This window comes from Xyrauchen texanus, chromosome 11 (assembly GCF_025860055.1).
Source record: "Xyrauchen texanus isolate HMW12.3.18 chromosome 11, RBS_HiC_50CHRs, whole genome shotgun sequence".
NCBI classification, from domain to species: domain Eukaryota; kingdom Metazoa; phylum Chordata; class Actinopteri; order Cypriniformes; family Catostomidae; genus Xyrauchen; species Xyrauchen texanus.
In genome coordinates this window covers 44,206,769-44,228,962 of record NC_068286.1, presented here as the reverse complement: position 1 = coordinate 44,228,962, position 22,194 = coordinate 44,206,769, and the positions used below count along the sequence as shown (strand labels likewise).

Here is a 22,194-nt window from a genome sequence, read left to right as displayed (position 1 = left end):
TTCATAAACACTGTTACAGGACAATTAATTTAATATCTTTATTAATACATTATCATTTCTATGGATTTCCTGGTTCAGTAGGTCATACTTTATCATATTTATCTCATTATGTTATACATTGTTCTGTTAGTGTCTTCACTAACATTATTGCATTTGAGTCATGTGGATTTCGCATTCATGTGTTGGCAAGATGGTTGTCATTACAATTAGTGCTCATAAATGTGTGTATTTAACCTCTGCCTAAGTTTTACAGTGAGAAATGTTTCAGAAGTTAATATCTATAATGCCATTACTTATTGCTAGATGTTGTTTGGCATTTGATTTGATAAGGCTTATATTTACAGCTCAAATAAAGAAAAGTAAAAAGTTACATGGAAATGCAATGAAGTTTATAAATAAAAGCAAAGTAAAATTCACTCAGGACTTCACATAAAATTTGATGGCAGCTTTAGATGGTTTGTATCATTCTATCTTCTCTTTGTGTTGTAGAGTCGTGGCCGGTGAACAGCAGTATAGATGTGCCAAACTCTAAGGCTGGAGTTAGAAGTGTAAACAGCAGCAAAGGTGTGAAGTCTCGAGTGCCACGCGCTGCCACATCCCGAGCAGAGAAGATCTGGCCCGGAGGAGTCATCCCTTACGTCATAGGAGGAAACTTCACCGGTAAGGGACCTTAGTGTGTTGGCATTTACCATTGCCATATGAATGTTGTGATTTACATGTAATGATTTCTGTGTGAATTTCACAGGAAGTCAGAGGGCCATGTTTAAACAGGCAATGAGACACTGGGAGAAACAAACGTGTGTGACTTTCATTGAGAAAACCGATGAGGAGAGCTACATTGTCTTCACCTACAGACCCTGCGGGTGTGTGTCTGTGTGTCCTCTATAATAACATTACTTTTTTCCTCCCAGGAAACATGTATAAAAGGTGCACAAATTTATATTATTGCCTTCATTATAATCCTTGTGACTCTTGAGAGAGAACTACCGTAATTTCCGGACTATAAGCCGCAACTTTTTTCCCACGCCTTGAACCTCGCGGCTTATACAATGACGCGGCTAATATATGGATTTTTCCCGCTTTCAAATTTTATAAAAAAAAAAAAAACATTCTGTGACGTGCTCAGTTTTTTGGCGGCGTGAAGCTTTCATTAGACCAATGAAATTGCCGAACGGGTTAAGGTCAAAACAACTTTTTTTGTTTACAGTTTAGATTAAATCGAGCGCGCTCAAACTTCCCATCATTCTGATTAGGCCTACGGTAGTAATTTTGTCACCCTCGCCATGGCAAAGACATGGAGAAACGCATATGATGCTGCTTTGAAGTTGAAGGAAAAGGAAATAGAGCTGCTGCACGGGAGCTTGGTCTTAATGAGTCGATGATAAGACGTTGGAAACAGCAGCGTGAGGAATTGACTCAATGAATAGCAAGACTCAGTGCAAAAAGACAACTAAATCTGAGGCTATACTCTGACACCAAAGGAGATGACTTCAGTGGTTTCAGTGCACAGGACGAGGAAGATAGTGACCAATGACTTGGTAGGCTACTGTTTACTGCAAATGTTTTATTACAAGCCGTGTGTGGCAGCGGGCGTGGTCAAGCTCCGTCCGGAGAGAAAAGCGGTAAGAGCGCTTACACCTGCGCTAAATTATGTCTAACACCGGTGTCTAATTTCAAGTGCCCTGCTTCACGTGTCCTTCTTGGGAAAACGGTCACACGGGCACCAGTGTGACAGTTTTCAGCAGGGCACTTGACGTTCCAGGTAAGGCTTTTAATGGCCACAGCAATGTTTAATAAATTTTATAAAGTTTCTCAATTCTTCTATCGCCAACACTAGACTGACGTGTGTCACTCTCTCAGCTCTGTGGCTGCTGCCTTTTATGCCGCTCTCCCCATGCTTACTGAAATTAGACACCGGTGTTAGACATAATTTAGCTCAGGTGTAAGCGCCTTTACCGCTTTTCTCTCCCGGACGGGCACTTGACCACGCCCCCGCTGCCACACCGTGTTTCGTTAAAGCCTGAGTAAAGTTCATTTGTTTCAATGTACCAGTAGGCACCTGCGGCTTATAGACAGGTGCGGCTTATTTATGTTCAAAATAATATTTTATTTAAAAATCAGTGGGTGCGGCTTATATTCAGGTGCGCTCAATAGTCCGGAAATTACGGTACACCTTTTTACATCTGGGATTAACACCTGATTCGATAACTGATGTTTTCACACACACAAAAAAACTTATAGTGATGTATACCGGTACTGTTACCTTGATATAAAAATGACTCATACTGTCATATAATATTTTGGTCATATCACCCACCCCTATATCGCTGTGTACATTTGGTACATTTCAAATACATCTCCTGTGACCATTTGTGACTTGATTTCTTGGGACAGTCTCTAATTTCATGACTTCACATCATGAAATTAGGAGCACAAATTATTTTAAAATGATTTTAACTGAACGTTGGACGTGCACACTTCAAGTGATTTGTGTCATTGCATGTTGATGTCAGGCAAAACCAAGAAATTCCAAATCTTGTGCATGCACATGTAGGGGTTTCTCCAAATTGTTCCATTTGGACACTTATTTTCGTTTTAAGCCACATGTAAAAGTTGAGAAAAAAAACCAAAAACATATTGTGCATTAGATTGGACTGACAGGTGAGTAGACAGTCTGCATTTTTGACTACCAGGTACTACTTTGAGTCATTACCAAGGGAACGACTATGGGCAACACTAGATGCAGAGGGAGTCTCCCAGAGCCTGAAGTAATGCATCTGGAGTCTCTATGCACAAGTGAAAGGGGTGGTGATGATAGCCGGCAGGTGTTCTCAAGAGTTTGGGATGGGCAGAGGCGTGAAACAGGGGGAGAGCTTGAGCCCACTTCTCTTCATGGTCTTCATGAACCAGGTGATCAAACAATGCCGGCAGAGAACACAGAGATGGAAAGTTGGTAACAGGAGGATGAGACCGGTGTACCCGCAATCTCTGTTGAACGCAGACGACATTGTTCTAGTGGGGGAAAATGAAGAGGAGCTGTAGCAGGGCCTGGAAGAGTGGGCGCATGCATTCAAGAACTGCGGCATAACCATCTAGCAGGTGTATAAGCGGTCTTAAAAATTTCAGGCCTGACATCTACATGCCACTGATAATGAATGCATAAAACTATGAATGAATTTAGTGAAACTCAGCGGTCATTAAGGAAGACACTTAAATACCCAGGTCTCATTGTTATGTGTGTATCCTGTAATGTGTGCTTAAAACATAGGTGTGTGTGTGTGTGTGTTTGCGAGAGCGAGTGAGTGTGTGTCGGCTGAGACGACTACAGTCGACCTGGCTTTCCTTCCTGCCCAGTTGCCACGGTGAGCAAACATTGTTCTAAGGAATTGAATCCTTACAGTGTGTTAACAAGGAAGAGAGTGAGAGAAGGGAAGACGGAAATCGCATAAGTCTAGGTAAACTTAATGTTGGCAGTTTGTGGCTGTTCGTATCTGAACACATTGCATTTGATTGATTATTTGATCACATGGAACATTGTGTAATAGCACAACACCTGATAAGAAAGTTTGAGTCTATGAATGTTATTCAGTGTTATGAATGGAAGTATGGGATATTAAGAGATGCTGATGGACACGACAGAGGGAGGTGAGGTTATAGAGATTATAGAGAAAATGACAGAAAGATCATAGACAGAAGGACAAGGGAAAATTAGAGCAGAGGGGAGTGAGTTGAAACAGAGAGCGTTACATAATATTATCCATCTCAATGTTGTCATATCTGTCATAATCAGAAGATGTTATTCAGCTACAGACCTGCTGACGGACAAACACTAACACAGACCGTTCGACCTTCACTTCTGTACATGCATGTGTGTTTTTGTAAATATTTAACACTTTGCTTGTGCACGTGTGTATATGTGTACATTGAGAAAGTGCTGACAGGCATGATTACATGACTTCTTATTGTAAATATGCATTAAATGTAAAGATAATTTTTAAAAAGTTAGTATATTTGCAGGTTGCTTATCTGTGTGTAAATGTATTGATTGCTTACACACAAGTAACAATTTTAATATTTTAATTTTGTTTCGTTGTAGTGAAAACAAAACCTTACTTTTTCTCTTTTGAAGTAAATATGAATGTGTTTTAATTTGAGACTGTTTCCTCTGTTTGTTTATCTGTTTGAATGTGTGTGTACTCCACAGTATCATTGGCTATAAAATGAGGGATTAAGGTGTTCTAATCCCTGTTATAAATAGTGACTGACTGGAATCGAGATTACTGCTTTATGAGTGTGTGGCTGAGACATGCTTAAGCGTAGACTATTGAGATTCTATCTGGATTCCTCGAACTGTGACTTCAAGGGTTTGAACTTTATTTCAGCATATGTGTATGTTTTCTTTTAGGGGTAGGGTTAGTCTGCTGTTTTTCTATAAAGCTAATTATAATTAGCTTTATATAAAAACAATAGAATTCTATGATATTTGCCCATTTAGATTGCTTTGTAAATGTTTGTTCATTCAGGGTAGCAAGCATGTTCCGATAGAACTGTTACTGTAAGTTTTACAGCAAGTTTTCAGTAGCTTGCTGTCCACAGATCTGGGACAGAGGTGATGACATTTCATCTTGGCACAGAGAAATGATATCACAGTGTAACTGGTCCTGCTCGACCCGCTTCGAACGGGATTCGAACCAGCTTCTCTGGCATGGGAGGCAGGAGCGCTAACGAGAAGGCTACAGCCCCTAGCGTCAGTCGCTAGTGTGCCTCTTGAGGCCTGGGGAGTGAGATGTACACATACTGCACAGCTACTGTTACAACAGCATTGCAAAAATTTCAGCCAATCACTGCATTGCCTCTATTCTTTGAGTGGATGGCTCATGTCATGAATTTAGCATGAAAATGATCCTCTTGCTAAAATGTTGTTTTTATAAAAATAAAAAAACAGCTTCAAATAAAGATGAATGAGAATGGACAGCATACCACAGACAGTAAATTGACATAATAAAAACACATAGCTGACCAGAACACTCTATATTCATTAAGCAGCAGGGATAAGAAGCTGCTGACAATATTGCTATTCATAAAAATCTGATTTGCTGGCTTGTACCAACTAGTGGAACAGTTCACCCTAATGTGCCAAATATTCACACCTATTTAATGCAACCCACATACACAGCAATATCCACCTCTCTCTCTCCTTCCTCTTTGTCTCTCTCTTGCTATTCATTGCACTGGAACTTGGTCAGAAGTGAACAGAATTAGCTTATTGTTGTTAAGGAAACAACATAGCAAGAATCTGAGAATTTACCTCAGCTTACACCTGATCGCAGTTAATCAGCTCTAATCTTTTCTAATCTTTTCACACCATTACTTTGTCACCCCATGACACCCAAAATACTGAGCGTTAGCCCAGCTCTCCACTCACCAACTCCTCATTACAATCATCACAATGCTTTATGATAGTCCTCTGACGTAATCAGTACATGTACTATTTAAGAGAGTGATGAGCTGCTGATATTTAATTGAGTATTTTTTTATACTTTTATTGTTTCTAAAGGTGTTGCTCCTACGTTGGGCGCCGTGGCAATGGTCCCCAAGCAATATCCATTGGAAAGAACTGCGACAAGTTTGGCATCGTTGTTCATGAACTTGGGCACGTAATTGGCTTTTGGCACGAGCACACGCGGCCTGACCGTGATGATCATGTGACCATCATCAGAGACAACATTCAGCCAGGTTCTGCATGACCCATTCAAAATGGCTATGTTTATAATCACACAGAAGCTGAATACAGTTGTCAGCCCTGTTTTATAGTGTTTAACACGCAGTTTGGTTATGAACGAGATTGTCAACTGCATTCTAGAACCAAAATTATTTTCTGTTAATATGCTTGTCAATCCCAAACACTGAAGGAAAAACAGATCTGTTTTAATGTATTTGTCTTTGTACACTCAGGTCAGGAGTATAACTTTATCAAGATGGAATCAGGGGATGTCAACTCTCTTGGTGAGCCATATGATTTTGACAGCATCATGCATTATGCCAGAAACACTTTCTCCAGGTAAGACTTCTATATATCTGTCTCCCTTGTTGTCCCTCTGTCTGTCTCCCTCTCTATCTCAGTCTCTCCATTAAAAACATACACAATTAATTTCACTCAGTCATTTAATTCAGATCTCTATAATTAAATGATTGTAATTGATCTCTTGTTCTTTATCATTTACAGAGGAATGTTTTTGGACACGATTCTTCCCTCTCGTGATGAGAACGGCATCAGGCCTGCAATCGGTCAGAGAACTAGACTCAGCAAAGGAGACATATCACAGGCCAAGAAGCTGTACAGATGCCCAGGTAGACCTGCTATGTGTGTGTGTGTGATAAGCATCCATCCTACCCCCATCCATTTCTTACAGAATGTGTCTGTGTGTGTAAAAGTGCAATTTTAGGCCTAAATGAAGAATGCCAAAGGGTGTTAACTGAAGGAAGATGATCTCACTTTATAGGCATAAAAGAGTGCCTCTAGATAATACTGTGTGTATGTGTGCATTTGTGGGTGTATGTGTATTTGTTTGCATGATATCATTGTTTTTGTCAGTTTTATGATGCACATGTGCTTCAGTCTCACTCAGGAAAGAGGAGAGGGCCACCCTAACATTTTGCAAACAAAGAGCTTGATTGGTTCCTCTCGCTCTACTGCCTGTGTGTGTGTGCATGCAAGTGGCTGAAGATTATTTGTTTCTTCACTTCTATATGTTTGAGTTCATGCACTATTGAGGATTGTGTGTGTGTGTGTGTGTGTGTGTGTAAATGTAAGACGCATGGCCTACTTCACATAAAAGAAAGAAAAAGCGCTCTTTCCACGACCTTCCACTGTTTTTAATGTCTATGTGACAAACAAATGTTAATTGAATGCCCACTTTCATTGTACATTTTGCTTAAAGAACTAGTTCCCTCCAATATGGAAATTTTGTCATTATTTTCAAGGGATGTCCCGAAACAGCACTCATGTACTGGTACTCATACTTGTAAAAATGCTCAGATACCAAAAACCGATACCATCTGACGTATGAATGTCATTACGGAAACATTCGGGCCACAAATTATGCACAATGAATTATGTCCTATTTAGGGTTGCAACGGTATGATAACCGTTTCAGAAAATATCACGGTATCATGGTATACGGTATTACACAATTATTATTAGCAGTTACAATGACATTTAAAGGAGTGAAAACAGAAAGTTTTTTTTTGTTTTTGTTTGAACAAACGCTTTATTATAATTTAAACTTGAAACCATTTTTTTAATGGAAGTATGTGTAAAAAAGTCTCCCTTTTGAAAATAAATAAAATAAATAGAATAAGAAAGCAGAATTATAATAATAAACTGAATTATAAACAAGATTTAAAAAATAGCATGTAACTATAGCATAGTATATAACTAAAGCACCTCGCTTCTCATGACACGAACATGGCAAGTTTGAATATATTCAATGGCAAATAAGATTTGAGAGCTACAGCAGAGAGGAAGATTATCAGTGAACACAAAGCTATCATTTGCTTCGGAAGACTTAGAATACAGTCTATAAATGGTTTATTTAATTACAGTATTGGGATTTTTTATCCTTTTGTAGCTCAAAAGTACATCACCATATACTTTCCTTGTTTAGAAAAGAGCAGCTCGGATATTCTGCTTAGAACTTCCTTTTGTTTTACATGGAAGAAAAAATATTACTGGGTTGGAACAACATGATGGTGAGTAAATGATGACAACAGTTTACTTTTGGATGAACTGTTCCTAAGTCCAAAGTTCATATAAAATTGTGTGCTGTCACATACAAATTATCAGTCAAAATTTAGACTGAAAAAAGGATGATTGTCTTCCGACACAGCAAGTTCACCCACCTCCACCAATGCCAAAGATACCAACTTATCTAACGCAAGGTTAAAGTCAAGCATGAAATAAAATAATGTACCCTATCTATTTTCTAAATGCATGTTATTGATCTTATTGTAAACGATTCATCCATGCATGTTTTATAATTTTTTTACACCTCATAATTTTTAATCAAAATGTTGTGACCAAGTGTGCCGCACAAGCCCTCAAAAGTGAAGCCAAAACGTCTCGATCGCCCCCCGGTGACTGGTCCTAGTATAGGTCATAAACCCCGCCTCCTCATGTTATTCAACGGGACGTGAGACCAACTAAACAATTAAATTACACTTCACATATCTTTCTTCCAAAGATAGTTTCTGTCATTTACTGTAGTTTATCACGTTGATGTAATTTCAAGTGTTTGTTTTCAAAATAATTTTGTTTTTAGTTAGTTATTTGATGCTATAAAAACGGTGCTGTGACATCATGATTGACAGGTTCTCTGAGCGAAGTAGTCACTGAAGCACCAACTGACTTTTTTTCGGGATCTTCGGAGGACTGAGGAGATTTGAGCTTTAAATTTAATATCTAAATTTATATAATTAATTATTTCACACCGTCATAAGTCAAAAGTGCAGGGGCGTGTGCTTGCGATTGATTCAGCGAGAGTAAAAACTATCGTTCATTAACTCAAACTTCCTTGGTAACGGGTCAGCTGGCTTTAATTTACATTTCGAATGAGGAGTAATAACGGCGAATTCGAGGTTGTTTTCGAGACATTTCACGCCTGAATTGTTGAGGTGATCACTAATGAATACAACGCTTCGAAAGCTTTTGGAGTTATTTTATATTTTTGAATGCAGTTATCTTGGGATGCACAGCATGAGTAACTGTTTTTTTCCTTTATATTTAATGTATTTTAATTCAAAAAGTTAAAATATGATTATCTGTTACTCGCTCGTTTTTCAACGGCTGCAGCCTCTTCGTAAGCAAAGACAGCGATGTGCTCATGTGTTTATGTTGTCTGTTTGATAGTAAATGTGTTGAGCTCGCTGCTCAATTTCACTGATAACCGGTTCTGACTCAAGCACCATGGTGGTAGATGAGTGTGTCCACTGTAAACTAGAATTCAGATCTGCCTCCATTCCGCTATGTAATGCCCATATTTTCACAATCAACAACCAATGGATAAACAACCAGTTTTAACTTCCCTTTCATGCCAACTTTAAATCAGGATGGCTGTGTGACTGTGCCTTTATTTTTCTTTGAAATCGACACCCAAAAATCACATCCATACTCAACCACTGTCCAATTAGCTGTGATGAAAAACAGTGGCCTCTCTAAAAAAAATTGGCCAGACGCTACATCAGTAATTGGGAGGAACATTTGGCAAATGTTAGCAGCAGATTTGGCTTCTCTTGAACAGAGAATCTGCTGCCCAATCGTGCACTGATTGGCTCCTGAGATCTCATTAGAACAGTCAGTAGGTCTTTGTTACTTCAGTTAATGTGTGTGTGTGTGTGTGTGTGTTTGTGTTTGGTCTTTGAACTGGGGGAACAAGTCAAGAAAATATTTTCTTTTGATTACAATCAACTATTATTATACCAATTAGATTGCATGGTTTCTATACTTGTGGTATGTGCATCTGTATGTATGATCATTTATTATGTTGCTGTGTTGGTCTTTCTCCAGCCTGTGGCGAAACACTGCAGGACTCAGTGGGTAATTTCTCATCTCCTGGATACCCCAATGGATACCCGTCATACACACACTGTGTATGGAGAATCTCTGTCACACCTGGGGAGAAGGTAAGACACCTTTGCTGTGTGTGACTTTACTAAGGTTCTTTACACAGTTTAGTGTAATTTTTATTGTCCAGAGGGTCTAGATAAAGAAATGCTGATCCAATGTGTGAGGTTTGTGTATGACAGCTGCATTTGTGCTGCTCATTTTAGATAGTGTTAAACTTCACCACTATGGACCTGTACAAGAGTAGCCTGTGCTGGTATGACTACATCGAGGTTCGTGATGGATACTGGAGAAAAGCGCCACTGCTAGGTACATGCATCACAGGAGTGTTTTAACAAAGAATTTGTACCATCAATGCAAGGCATGCCTATGATGCATGTCTTATCATTTGTTTGTGTGTCTGCAGGTCGTTTCTGTGGTGATAAAATTCCAGAGGTTTTGGTCTCTACAGATAGTCGGATGTGGATTGAGTTCCGCAGTAGCAGCAACTGGGTTGGAAAGGGATTCGCAGCAGCCTATGAAGGTGTGTTTGCATTTGTGTGCTGTATATGTACTTAGCTATGGTTTGGAGATAAAATTGTGACAAATCTAACAAAACCTTTGTTTGGGAACATTTAGCTTTTCCAGAGTGGGAATATGCTATCATATTTTCAGGGCTCCTTGGTCAAAATAATTTAGAAACACTTAAAAATAAAAGCTAAATTTATAGGACATTTATGACAGAAATATTTCACGACTGTAAATGTATTCACTGTAGTTCTACCATTACAACTACTAATAAATCAGTAGTAATTGTGTAAAGGTTGAAGGATGTCACGAGAGCGGGATCTAGGTGCAGCAAACTATAATAATAAATAAATAAAAATACAAAAACAGGATAAACGCTGGAACAGAGCATGTCTGGCGAAACAAAAACAAACGTCTACAACAAGATATCAACCATAAACATGATCTGGAGGTAAACACAACAACTGACCAAGACAGAGCACACATCAGGGCATTATATACACAAGGATAAATGAGGTAATGGAAGACAGGTGAAAACAATTGGTAGTGATGAGGGCAGTGAATAATGGGGAATGTAGTCCGGGGAAACATAACACAGAGGCTAAACACAAGGTAAAACAACAGAGAATCATAACAAATTGTATTATACTTAAGCAGTATCTAACATTGTGTGAAATATTATGAAACAGTTTAAAATCTTAGCTTTTTTAATAGTACTGATTATTTCGAACACACTTTGAAAATTATTTAAAGTCGCAGTGAAGTGCCTTGACGAGTGCAGAGTGCAGATTTGCCATATTTTCTACTACAACAGAAAGTGGGGCTGAACTGTCATTTGGCCAATAGGCTTTAGTTCACATCGAAACACAAGCACAAATTCCCCTTGCCACCGTAATTGTTACGTTCCCGTGTTGTCTGCCCCGTGTTTTCCGTTTCACATGTCACTTATCCCGTTCCATGTCGCGTTTTCCTTGTTGTCCGCTCCGTGTTTCACCTGTCTTTGTCTAAGAACTACAATTCCCACAATTCCCGGCCTCCCTCACTGCCTGCACTCATCATTGTTCTCACCTGTGTCTCGTTTAGTCTTTATTGTGTCCTTGTGTATTAAACCCTGTATGTTCCTCCATTCCCTTGTCGGTCGTTGTGTGCACTGCACATGAATGTTGTTGAAGGTTTATGTTCCCACTGTTTTCAATGTTGATGTTCCTATGTTTGCTCCGTTGCCCGTCTTGCCGTGTTTCCTAGTTCCGTGTTCCTCCATTGTGTTCATGTTTCATTTCAGTTTTGTCCCCCCGTGGATGTTTTCATTTGTTCCTGCTTGTTTTGTGTTTGCTCATTTGTTGTCATTAAAAGAACCGCGTTTGGATCCGCACTTCCCCTCTGCCTCTTCCTCACATCATAACAGTAATGCTCATGTCAGAGCCGATTACTGGGAAAACTAAGAACAAATCTCAATACCAATCCGCTTTCCACTGACTTTAAAACCTAACGATGATCAACTTTAACTGACAGCATTAATACAAAACCAGCCCTCAAACATAAATGGCATATAAAGAATAAAGAGCACTTAATCAAGCTGTACGTTACATTATACCTCCGAAAAATGCCTGCATTAAAAAATATGAATAAACTCATATTCAATCACATTTGCGAAATGCTTCGAACACAACCACACATTTTTCATTATTTCTCCTCCTTTGAAATTTTAAAATTCAAGCCAGTGGCCTCTAACCAAAAAAGTTTGGGGTTTGAAACAAGGTTTTAGGAGGAAAAAAATTAAAGATTATGAGGTCAAACATCTCTATCTATCTCTCTCTCTCTCTCTCTCTCTCTCTCTCTCTCTCTCTCTCTCTCTCTCTGTCCTCTAGCAATATGTGGAGGGGAGATCAATAAGGACTCTGGACAGATTCAGTCTCCAAACTATCCAGACGACTACCGTCCATCTAAAGAGTGTGTGTGGAGGATCACGGTGTCTGAGGGCTACACCGTGGGCTTGAGCTTTCAGGTCTTTGAGGTGAAGCTGTTTTCTTCTTTCTTTTCTTTATTCTCTCTTTTCACATTTCCAATCAACGTATTTGACCAAAGTTCTGTTTTCACTTTAGACACAGCCTTCCACTCTCCATCTCTCCTTCCTTCATTATCTTTTCATTCAGACAGAGAGAGCAAAAGAGGAGATGCCATTATTGACATATGTGCTGTTTAAATTAGGCTGTCGTATGTTTATGTTTATGTTACACACGTGCAAATACACACACACATCATTGTCAAGTTGATTTTCCTGTATAGCTGCAGGTGGGTGAGCATAGACAGACATAATTGATTATTTACACTTAAGCATCAGAATGTTTTTATAAGCCGTAAGTATGTTCTTGTATGTGTCAGTAGGTCAAAGGTGTTGAATTGTTCAGAGGGAATGAAAACACTCTCTCTCCCTTTGCATAGACACATTCACACTTTACTTTGCACGCATACAGTCCATAAAGAGCAGGATGTGCACCAGGTCTGAGAGCCTGGCATATGACACACACAGACGCCTGGGATCCTGTTTTTATTGGATTGTTTCCTAGGCACTGACACCTAAGGTGTCATTGACATGCTAATGCCATTAACACATTGTGTGTGTGTGTGTGTGTGTGTGTGTGTGTGTGTGTGTGTGTGTGTGTGTGGTGCAGATCGAGAGGCATGACAGCTGTGCGTATGACTACCTAGAAGTAAGAGACGGTTTGTCTGAGACCAGCCCTCTGATTGGACGTTTCTGTGGCTATGATAAACCTGAAGATATTCAAGCCACTTCCAACACCCTCTGGATGAAATTCGTCTCTGATGGGACTGTTAATAAAGGAGGCTTTGCTGCAAACTTCTTCAAAGGTACACAAACACAAATCCTGTATTAAGATGATGCCATAAGATTGTGATGTGTTCGCCGCCTGGCCTATTCAGTGACTGACATTACTGTGTTTTGTGTGTTTGTTTGTCATTAAAACAGAGGAGGACGAGTGTCTGAAACCAGATAACGGGGGCTGTGAGCAGAGATGTGTGAACACATTAGGAAGCTTTAAGTGTGCCTGTGATCCTGGATATGAACTGGCCCCTGACAAAAAGAGCTGTGAAGGTAAGAGAGAACATGTGTGTGTGTGTGTGCACATACTGCACACAGGTGCTTCCGTCTGCTCGGTTCAAACATGATCAGCGGATGATGCTCAGACCAAACTGAACGGTTGAGGAAAACATTCACAGTCAACAGGAAAACAACAGGAACAAACAGCGCTTAGAAACCATATGGTTTCCGTTCATAATAAATGGCAATGTGTTGCGGTTGCACTATAATAACACAAACCCCATCAAAGACCCATGCCTTATTAGTCAGTATACTGCCAGAGCACTGAAGACAGAATCTTTCACTTTTGGTGTTTTTAAAAACCTTTGTTCTCTCTCTTTCAGCTGCATGTGGAGGTTTGTTAACTAAGTTGAACGGCACAATTACCACCCCCGGCTGGCCTAAGGAATACCCCCCCAATAAGAACTGTGTGTGGCAAGTGGTAGCCCCAACTCAATACCGCATATCTATGCAGTTTGAAGCCTTTGAACTAGAGGGAAATGAGGTAAGAGCACACACTCTTTAACTCTGTGTGTGTGCTTGCCAGTGTGGGAGAGTGTGTTATTGTTTGTGCAACATAGATAGATGGATGGATGGATGGAAGTATCTGTATGTGAGAACTTTAAATGAGTTTAATATTTGTGTATTGTGTCTGTGCAGGTGTGCAAGTATGATTTTGTTGAGGTGCGGAGCGGCTTGTCATCTGACTCAAAGCTTAATGGGAAATACTGCGGTACAGAAGTTCCTGAGGTCATCACCTCCCAGTACAACAACATCCGAATCGAGTTCAAATCGGACAACACTGTTTCAAAGAAAGGCTTCAAAGCCCACTTCTTCTCTGGTAAGACCAGCATGTCAGCACTTTTAATTTGAAATGGAGATTTGGATGTCTTTTAGCCATGTTTTGACATCCCCACCCAAGCTTGCTTTTATTAAAGATTTTCACAAAGTACTGTACATTTCTTGAGCTTTTCAAACATTTTCTGTGGTAACACCATTCAAGGCTCTTGGGCCCTCTCTCACACGACAGTCTGCTTTTATACAGTCTACTTTATATCCGGGGCGGAGAGCAGCATACAAATTCCACACGGCAGTTTTCATTGGCCTTTTCTGAATAAAGCAAAGGTGATTGGGGCTCTCAAGAGCAAACCCCTAGTGTCACTACATCTACACAATGTCGAGTGAGTGACAGACAAGGAACTTATCTTTTGGGATCAGACAGCATTTTATCTTAAGAGTTATTTTTTCTTTTTCTTTATAATTTTCTTTCTTTTTTTTGTGTACTTTTGTGTTTTACATACAAAGATCTCAAATAATGTGCTTTGGTAATTGTTATTTGTACATTGAAAAGTGTATTGAAACACAAATGTGTGAATCAGGGCATTCTCTTCCACAGACAAGCCTGCCCGCTGCACAGAGCGACTCTTTATATTTTTGTCCTGCCAGGACGTTGATACTGATGTGCCAGATTTGATTGGCCAGTAGGTCATGTCAAGGCATGATCCAGGTATAGCGATCTTTCCCCTAATTGGTTCTTGGGGAATGGATTGGCCCTCACATGCTTTTAGAATCCATTCATCTCCTCAGAATGGGCTCTCTCTCTCTCTCTATGGCAACAAATGTCCCAAACTTTTTGGGTCAGCAGCATTTGTTGAACTCTGATTTAAAAACAATAATATCGATTTGCTTTACTGTATAGTTTACGTTTTCTTTTCTTTTTTTTTTTTTTTGGTGGTTTGTGGCGGTAATGAAAAATCTGATCTTGCAAACTTCTGTGCTCCCTTTTATTGAATATTCTCTATCCCTGGATCTAGAAAACTAATACACAGAAGACATTTATTATAATACATATAAATGAATAATTCATATACTGTCACGTTCCTGTGTTGTCTGCCACGTGTTTTCTGTTTCACTCAGCACGTCACATTCCATGTCACGTTCCTTGTGGTCCGGTCCGTGTTTTCACCAGTCATTGTCTAGAAAACTACACTTCCCAACTCTCCTTGCCCTCACCACCTGCCAGCACTCACTCATTGTTTTCACCTGCATATCGTTTAGTTCCATCACCTCTGTGTATATAACCCTGTTTATTTCTCCATTCCCCTGTCGGTGTTTAATGTTTGTGGATGCTTGTTTCCTTTGCTCTCCGTCATTGTTTCTCCTACCCGTTAAACCCTTCTAATATCTTTAGTGTTGTTTTTGTAGTTTTGCTTTATTTTGCTTTTCTTTTTTTTTCACGTGAGGTACTTTATTTAAATCAAAGTGAAGACAAAATACACAGGAACAAAATAAAACATCTACGGGGGGACAAAACTGAAACTAAAACAAGAAAACATCGAGGGTACACGGAACTTGATGAGCAATGTGGGATAACAACGGCGAAACATGAAGAGCCATACCATAAACATTCAACAACATTCACAAACAACGACCGACAGAGACTGAACAAACAACCAGGGTTTAAATACAGAAAGGAACAAACAAGGGAATGAGGGACACCTGGGGAAACAATCAGGGAAGGAGGAACAATCAGGGGAAAACCAAATCATAAAAAGAAACTACAAAGGACTACAAAAACCAAACAGGAACTAAACTAAACTTCAAAATAAAAGCACAAAAACAAAAGACAACAGTGAACATGACATATACAATATATCTACCTTTCTCGTGTTCAATATAATTATTGAACATGAGAAAGAACAAGAAAGATTGTGCAATTGGTCTCATGATATAAGCACTTCATTTTTGTCCATTTCTTCCTGGCATGAAGTGAATCCCTGGTTTTATTTAATACAACCCACCACATGAAATGTACATAAAGCAAACTTCAGGTAAAACAAAACAACAACCTTTTTTCATAATCTCACACCCACATGGTCTAGGAAACATTAAAAGACTCAAATTGTTTGGCAAGGTACAAAGATAACAATAGAGTTCATGTGAATGAATTAGATAGGAGCAATTTTTGGGAGATAATCATGTATTAAATCATCTATTTAAAGATCACTGATTTAATATATCCCTCCATATCGCAAATCATTCCTACACCCCTCATTTTATTTTGTATTATTTATGTTTTATTTAATATTTGTGTTTTATTATCATTTATATTATGTGGTATATAAAGTTAAAATGAAGGCTTCTTATTTCAAACTGAAACACAAGCAAGGTCATGGCCATTTTATTCATAATACTTTATATTTGTTTTTAGGTCTTTTGTATTTGTACTGTATAACAGAACAACATTTAGTGCATACTGTAAACATAGTGAATCAGTCCCTCTGCGTTTGCAGTTTGTTTAAGTGAAAGAGAGAGTAAGTTCAGCTCTCAATGAGTTATAACAGTGTCTCTCTCAATGGCCCAGTGCCGGCAGAATTAGGGAGGTCCCCAGAGCTCTCCCAGACACTGCTAATCTGTATGAGTATGTGTGTGGTTGAGCCAAAAGAGTGCTGAACTGGACATGATAAAAAACAAGATTAATTTCTAGTGTAAGCACATTACAGAAAGAAAGATTAAGACAGATGCTCCAGCTATGTGTCTGCAGGCTGTGATTATATGCCTTCTTGGATCTTGGATTTAGATCTTGGACCTGTAAAATGACAGCCAGCCTTTTCGGGGAGTGTGGTTTATTGGTGATTTTGTAACTTAGTTTGACTAAATACTGTAATTATTGAAAACTGTTCAGCCTTGTGACAGTCAGTTCAAGCATTAATTAACATCTTTTGTCCCGAAACGGCACTGTGGATTGTATCATGTGGACTCTAAAACAGCAAGAAATCATTTAAGGCATTATAATGCCTTAACAAATTACACATCTGTTAAAAGTGACTCTTTTTAGCTCTCGCTTCATGTGTTATGCATTGTGTTTGAAAGATGAATAGGCTATATTGCTGGTGGTTTTGAGCAGTGTGATAATTACTGTAGCTAAACCTTTGATTTCCATGGAAATAACAGCTTTCATGAGGCTTCCGACTCATGACCACACTGCTGGGGCATACAGATCTCCAGTCGGAAAACAAAACATGAGGAATTATTAACTGTTTCTCAACATGCAAGCACTAAGGCACATTTGGTTTACACTTGTCAGTATGTGGCTCACACAAAATAAACATGCTTTAATTTTATTTTACCGCTCTGCATTTCTCCAACAACATAGGATTCTCTTAACATTTGTAAGACATTAGGTCTATTTTCTGCTCTGACTTTTCTTTCAAAATGTGCCACCATCTATTCTGGTTAATGAAGTGCATTTATCCAGATTTTTTTCTCTCTGATTGCTCTTTCCAGAAATAGAACAAAAGCAGAGTCTTGGGGCCTCCTTTATAAAGACTTGCATATAATTATTCAAATGTTCATTCTGCTCATATTGAACTGATGGTTCATCCCTTCCCTGTCTGTCTCTTACAGATAAAGATGAATGTTCGAAGGATAATGGTGGATGCCAGCATGAGTGTATCAACACTATTGGCAGCTATGTGTGCCAGTGCCGCAATGGCTTTATACTGCACGAGAACAAACACGACTGCAAGGAAGGTATGTACAGGCACTCTCAAACAGTAAGAATAATAGTGGCTAGCACAGGGTAAGTGAGGGTAGTCATCTGGTAGTGGTGCATCTAGCATGTGTAAGCATGTACTCTGCTGATTTATGCTATATACTGCTGATGTTGAACGAAAAGCCACAAACTCAAAGAAAAAAGCTGCAACTTAATTCTCAGCATTTAAGATGCAAAGTAATGTCATTTTTGGGCTTGTCTTTTGCCAAGTTTTTCTTTTGTCATCTCTTTTTGTCCTTTAACCATCAACGATACATAACAGAATGAGCCAATATTTATATTTACATAAAGGGTTAGTTTCTTTCTTCTTCAGAACACAAATGAAGATTTTTAGAAGAATATCTCAGCTATGTACAATGAAATGGAATGGCTGCCAGATCTTGAAGCTCCAAAAGCACATAAAGGCAGTATTTAAGTAATCCATAAGACTGCAGTAGGTTAATCAATGTCTTCTGAAGCGATCCAATCCAAAATGCGACTCCTTTTCACTATAAATCCTGACAGCAGTCTCCTTTGCGATTGTGATTTCAAGCTCGATTACACTTCCTATAGTGCCATGCGTCAAGCACTAGGAAGTGTAATCGAGTTTGAAATCATGATGATGCCTAGAGATTGCAATGGCAAGATGTGCAGTGAAAAAGGAGTTGCATTTTGGTCTGTTGTCACTCAAAACTGACTGAATCACTTCAGAAGACTGGAGTTTTATGGATTACTTTAAAGCTTCAAAAAGCAGATAAAGGCACCATTAAAGGGCTGTTCACCATTCACTTGCATTGAATTGACCTACAGAGCTGAGATATTCTTCTAAAAATCTTAATTTGTGTTCTGCAGAAGAAAGAAAGTCATACACATCCGGGATGGCATGAGGGTGGGTAAATTATTATAGAATAAATATTTTGGGGTGAACCATCCCTTTGAAGGGGTTAATTTATATCATGAGGATTCAGTTCAGTCTGATATTTTCAGTTTGACCATAATAGAGGGTATGCACAGATGTTACTTTCCCACCGGAACACACCCCCTCAGTCAGACTGAGTGGCAAAACATCCTGCAATATGGCTGCCTTTAGTAGGGGAAACTGCAAAAACGCGAGTAAAACAAACATTTATCTGCTTAAATTAAAGGCAGTTGGACTTGACAGTGATCCTTACAACTTATGAAAGAACCAGTGGTCCATGGACATTGACATGTGGCCAGGAATCGGGTTCCCTGACATTTATGTGTACCTGATTTCAACGCCTGGGAAAATACACAAAGCAAAGTCTGAAGGCATACAAAAGTCTAGAAGCTTGGTCGTACTTCAAGGTGGGATTTTTTTGGCGGAATTAAAGTGATGAGGACACCGATGGATATTCTGTTTGTATATGGACAGGCTTCTTCAAATAGTTTTATTGTATTACAACTTTTATTTGGAAAACTGTAAGCTAGCTAGGCTAGCTTACAGTAAAACATCCATAATGGATCTTTTTTAAGTAAATGCTGACAAAAACTTTACAGTTTTAGAGAATATAAGATGCTAAATATTTAACTGATGAGTAGCCAATACAATATATAACCTAGGCTAAGATTTCACAACAAAATTTAACATACCTGACACAAAATGGCAAATGCAAATCCACGTTTCGGTGCCTGCATTCCAGATGTTTCTGCGAATTGCAGCGATCAATTTGTATCTGTTTTCTGTAGCTTCCGGCAGTCTGTAAAAAGATAGCTCAGATTTCTCGATGAATCTATTTGTACAGTCAATCGCACAAAAGTTCTTTCCCATTTTATATGTGTAGATGTGGCATTCAAGCTGAACACTAACGCTGTTATGTCATTTTAACGTAGTTCAATGGAAAGGAAGACACGAGAACCGGCTTGACGATGTAAATAATGTTTTAATGGGAAACTTATAAGACAAAAACACACACATAAACGATCTCTCTCTCCTGCACCACCATCCATAATCTGCCTTTATCCCTCTCGGAGGCTTAATTAGCCTGATAAGGGACCGGGTGTGTATAATCACGACCCGGCCCCGCCCTCTGCCCTGTCACAGTCATGTGCATACCCTCTATAGAAGAGTGGGGCACATTTCAATTTAGACTGTTTTGGGAACCTGTCACAGTTCAAAGCAGGCTTTGCAAAGAGAATGTTGTTGAAGGATGGGGCAAACAGGTTGCAGGATGTAGCCGATGTTGTTGCTCATTGCGCATACAAAGAGGGCGTTTACACAGAGGTTTTGGTGGAACAGTAGACAATGAACTGATTAATTGTAAGGGTCTGAGAGAGAATGAGGGAGATGTGGTGGCCAAAAATTATAATATTTTTGGACCTCAAAGAAAACAAAGAAAACAAACAAACTTGGTAACAGTTTATTTTACAGTATTGTTCTACATTTACTTACTATATAATTACAACAGCTACAGTAATTACTAGGTACTAACCCTAAACCTAAACCCAGCTCTAACTTTAAACCATATTAAAGGGATAGTTCACCCAAAGATTCTCTCATTATTTATTCTCATGATATCCAGGTGTGTATGACTTCCTTTCTTTACCAGAACACATTTGAAGAAAAAAAATTCAGCTCAGTAGGTCTTTCAGATCTCCGCACATGTTGAAGCACTTAGATGGTCTGTTATAGATAAACAGTGTCTCCCACTAAACTGCGCCTTTCATGCAAGTACTGTGAACCTCTGGTGCAGCTCTACACTGCAGGCCGCACACACACACACACACACACACACACACACACACACACACACACACACACACACACACACAAGGGATGGGCAGGAGTACTCGGATACTCGGACATGGCAGCAATGATCGATCATGAAAAAGATGATCAATGGTGATCATGCATGTTGTGACTTTTCACTTAATTAGAAATTCAGTGACAATTACCTGACATCTAAACACAAATGTGTCAAAGAGGGAGCTTATTGTGATTTTGAGGGGTACATTGATTGTCAGAGACATTTCATAGCAACCAAACTGATATAAGATGATGCAATGCCATCATTAACAATAATCAAAAGAGAGCGTAATTAACCTTGTTTTGAACACCTGTCTCTACAGAACTTTTGCTAAACACATTTTATTATCATTTAATGTAAGAACTTTGACTCATTAATGGATATTATTTTAGAAAAGTGAATATTTGTCACTAACTGTAAACCTGCCAAAATGTTTGCGTGACATAACACACACCTGCATCTCGACAAAATGGGAGTTGAAGATTTCCGCATGAGTTTCCAAGTTAGAAGTCTGCCATAAAGTGTCATTCCGTTGCACTCTCCCCAGTTTAAAGGTGGAAATTCCAACTCTCCCAGTTAAATGGAACGCTTCATCAATCATCACAGCAACAACAATACGGAGCATCATTGCTTTCCCCACAGGAGCGAACACTTGGGGAGACACACACACCAGGTGTGTGGCAGCGGACTCAACGTGCTGAAGCAGCGCATATACAGCAGGCGAGAGCTTCAAACAGCTAGACAGAGTTCAGCTAAATGAAACAGAATGCAGCGTCTTCAAAACTATACTTCAACATAACACGCATAATAAAAACGTGATGGTTATGGTGTTTCCTGTTAAGCCAATCGCGATTTGAAAATTTACGATTCAGACAGTCACACAAAAAACAAATGGGCTGTGCTTACTAAGAATACTACAGTAACTTGTAGGAAGAACATACAGAGGTGCAGTTATTATATACTATATTATTTTGCCCCTCCAGTACTTGACGAGTACTCAAGTAATTAGTCTGAGTACTCGAGTAGACAAAATGTCCAAAATGCACATCCCTAACTTGCAAAATGCACATCCCCTCACAAACTTTGGTTTTAAACATCTGGAGTTTCACAAAACTTCAAAGTATTAATGTTGCTTCTGTATTAATTTTTCTTTGTGCATGTGTGTGCACTTAAGTATGTGTATCACTCCAAAGTCTCTCAGTAAAACACACAAGATCAGATACTGACCAAACTGTGAAAGGTAAAAAAGTGCTGTTGTTACTTCAAGAGGCTATGTCTACCAAATCTGAGCCATACAATTACTTTCATTGGTAACCTAATATAGACATGTTGATTCACCCAAAATAAATAACAGTTTTGACTAGAATAAAACAAGGTAATTTACTGTAGATACTACATGAATAAAAAATGTAAGTTAACTGACAAAACATTTTCTAATATGCATAGAGCCGTAAGGTGTCTTTTGTCTTTAATTCAATAGCTAATGGACCTGTTAGGAGCTCTAATTGGATGTTTTTTCTAATGATGGTGCTGTAAAAATAAATGATTTAGTGAAATTTATTCTAAGGCAACTGTAGGAGAGAGAGAGAGAGAGAGAGAGAGAGAGAGAGAGAGAGAGAGAGAGAGAGAGAGAGAGACACAGCCTATGGGCTGATATAACGCACTTACA

The 22,194-nt window shown here is 39.0% G+C and overlaps 1 protein-coding gene across 1 annotated transcript in view; it reads left to right on the top strand.

The window, feature by feature from the left end:
• The window catches only part of LOC127651515 (dorsal-ventral patterning tolloid-like protein 1), a 62,919-nt gene that overhangs the window by 29,944 nt on the left and 10,781 nt on the right, over positions 1-22,194 (top strand). The window contains exons 5-18 of the mRNA XM_052137384.1: positions 490-660; positions 746-863; positions 5,558-5,736; positions 5,956-6,061; positions 6,227-6,351; positions 9,566-9,681; positions 9,829-9,931; positions 10,029-10,145; positions 11,998-12,143; positions 12,802-12,997; positions 13,116-13,241; positions 13,571-13,731; positions 13,887-14,067; positions 17,634-17,759. Coding sequence (XP_051993344.1) covers positions 490-660; positions 746-863; positions 5,558-5,736; positions 5,956-6,061; positions 6,227-6,351; positions 9,566-9,681; positions 9,829-9,931; positions 10,029-10,145; positions 11,998-12,143; positions 12,802-12,997; positions 13,116-13,241; positions 13,571-13,731; positions 13,887-14,067; positions 17,634-17,759 — 1,971 coding nt within the window. The remainder of the gene's footprint in view (positions 1-489; positions 661-745; positions 864-5,557; positions 5,737-5,955; positions 6,062-6,226; positions 6,352-9,565; positions 9,682-9,828; positions 9,932-10,028; positions 10,146-11,997; positions 12,144-12,801; positions 12,998-13,115; positions 13,242-13,570; positions 13,732-13,886; positions 14,068-17,633; positions 17,760-22,194) is intronic.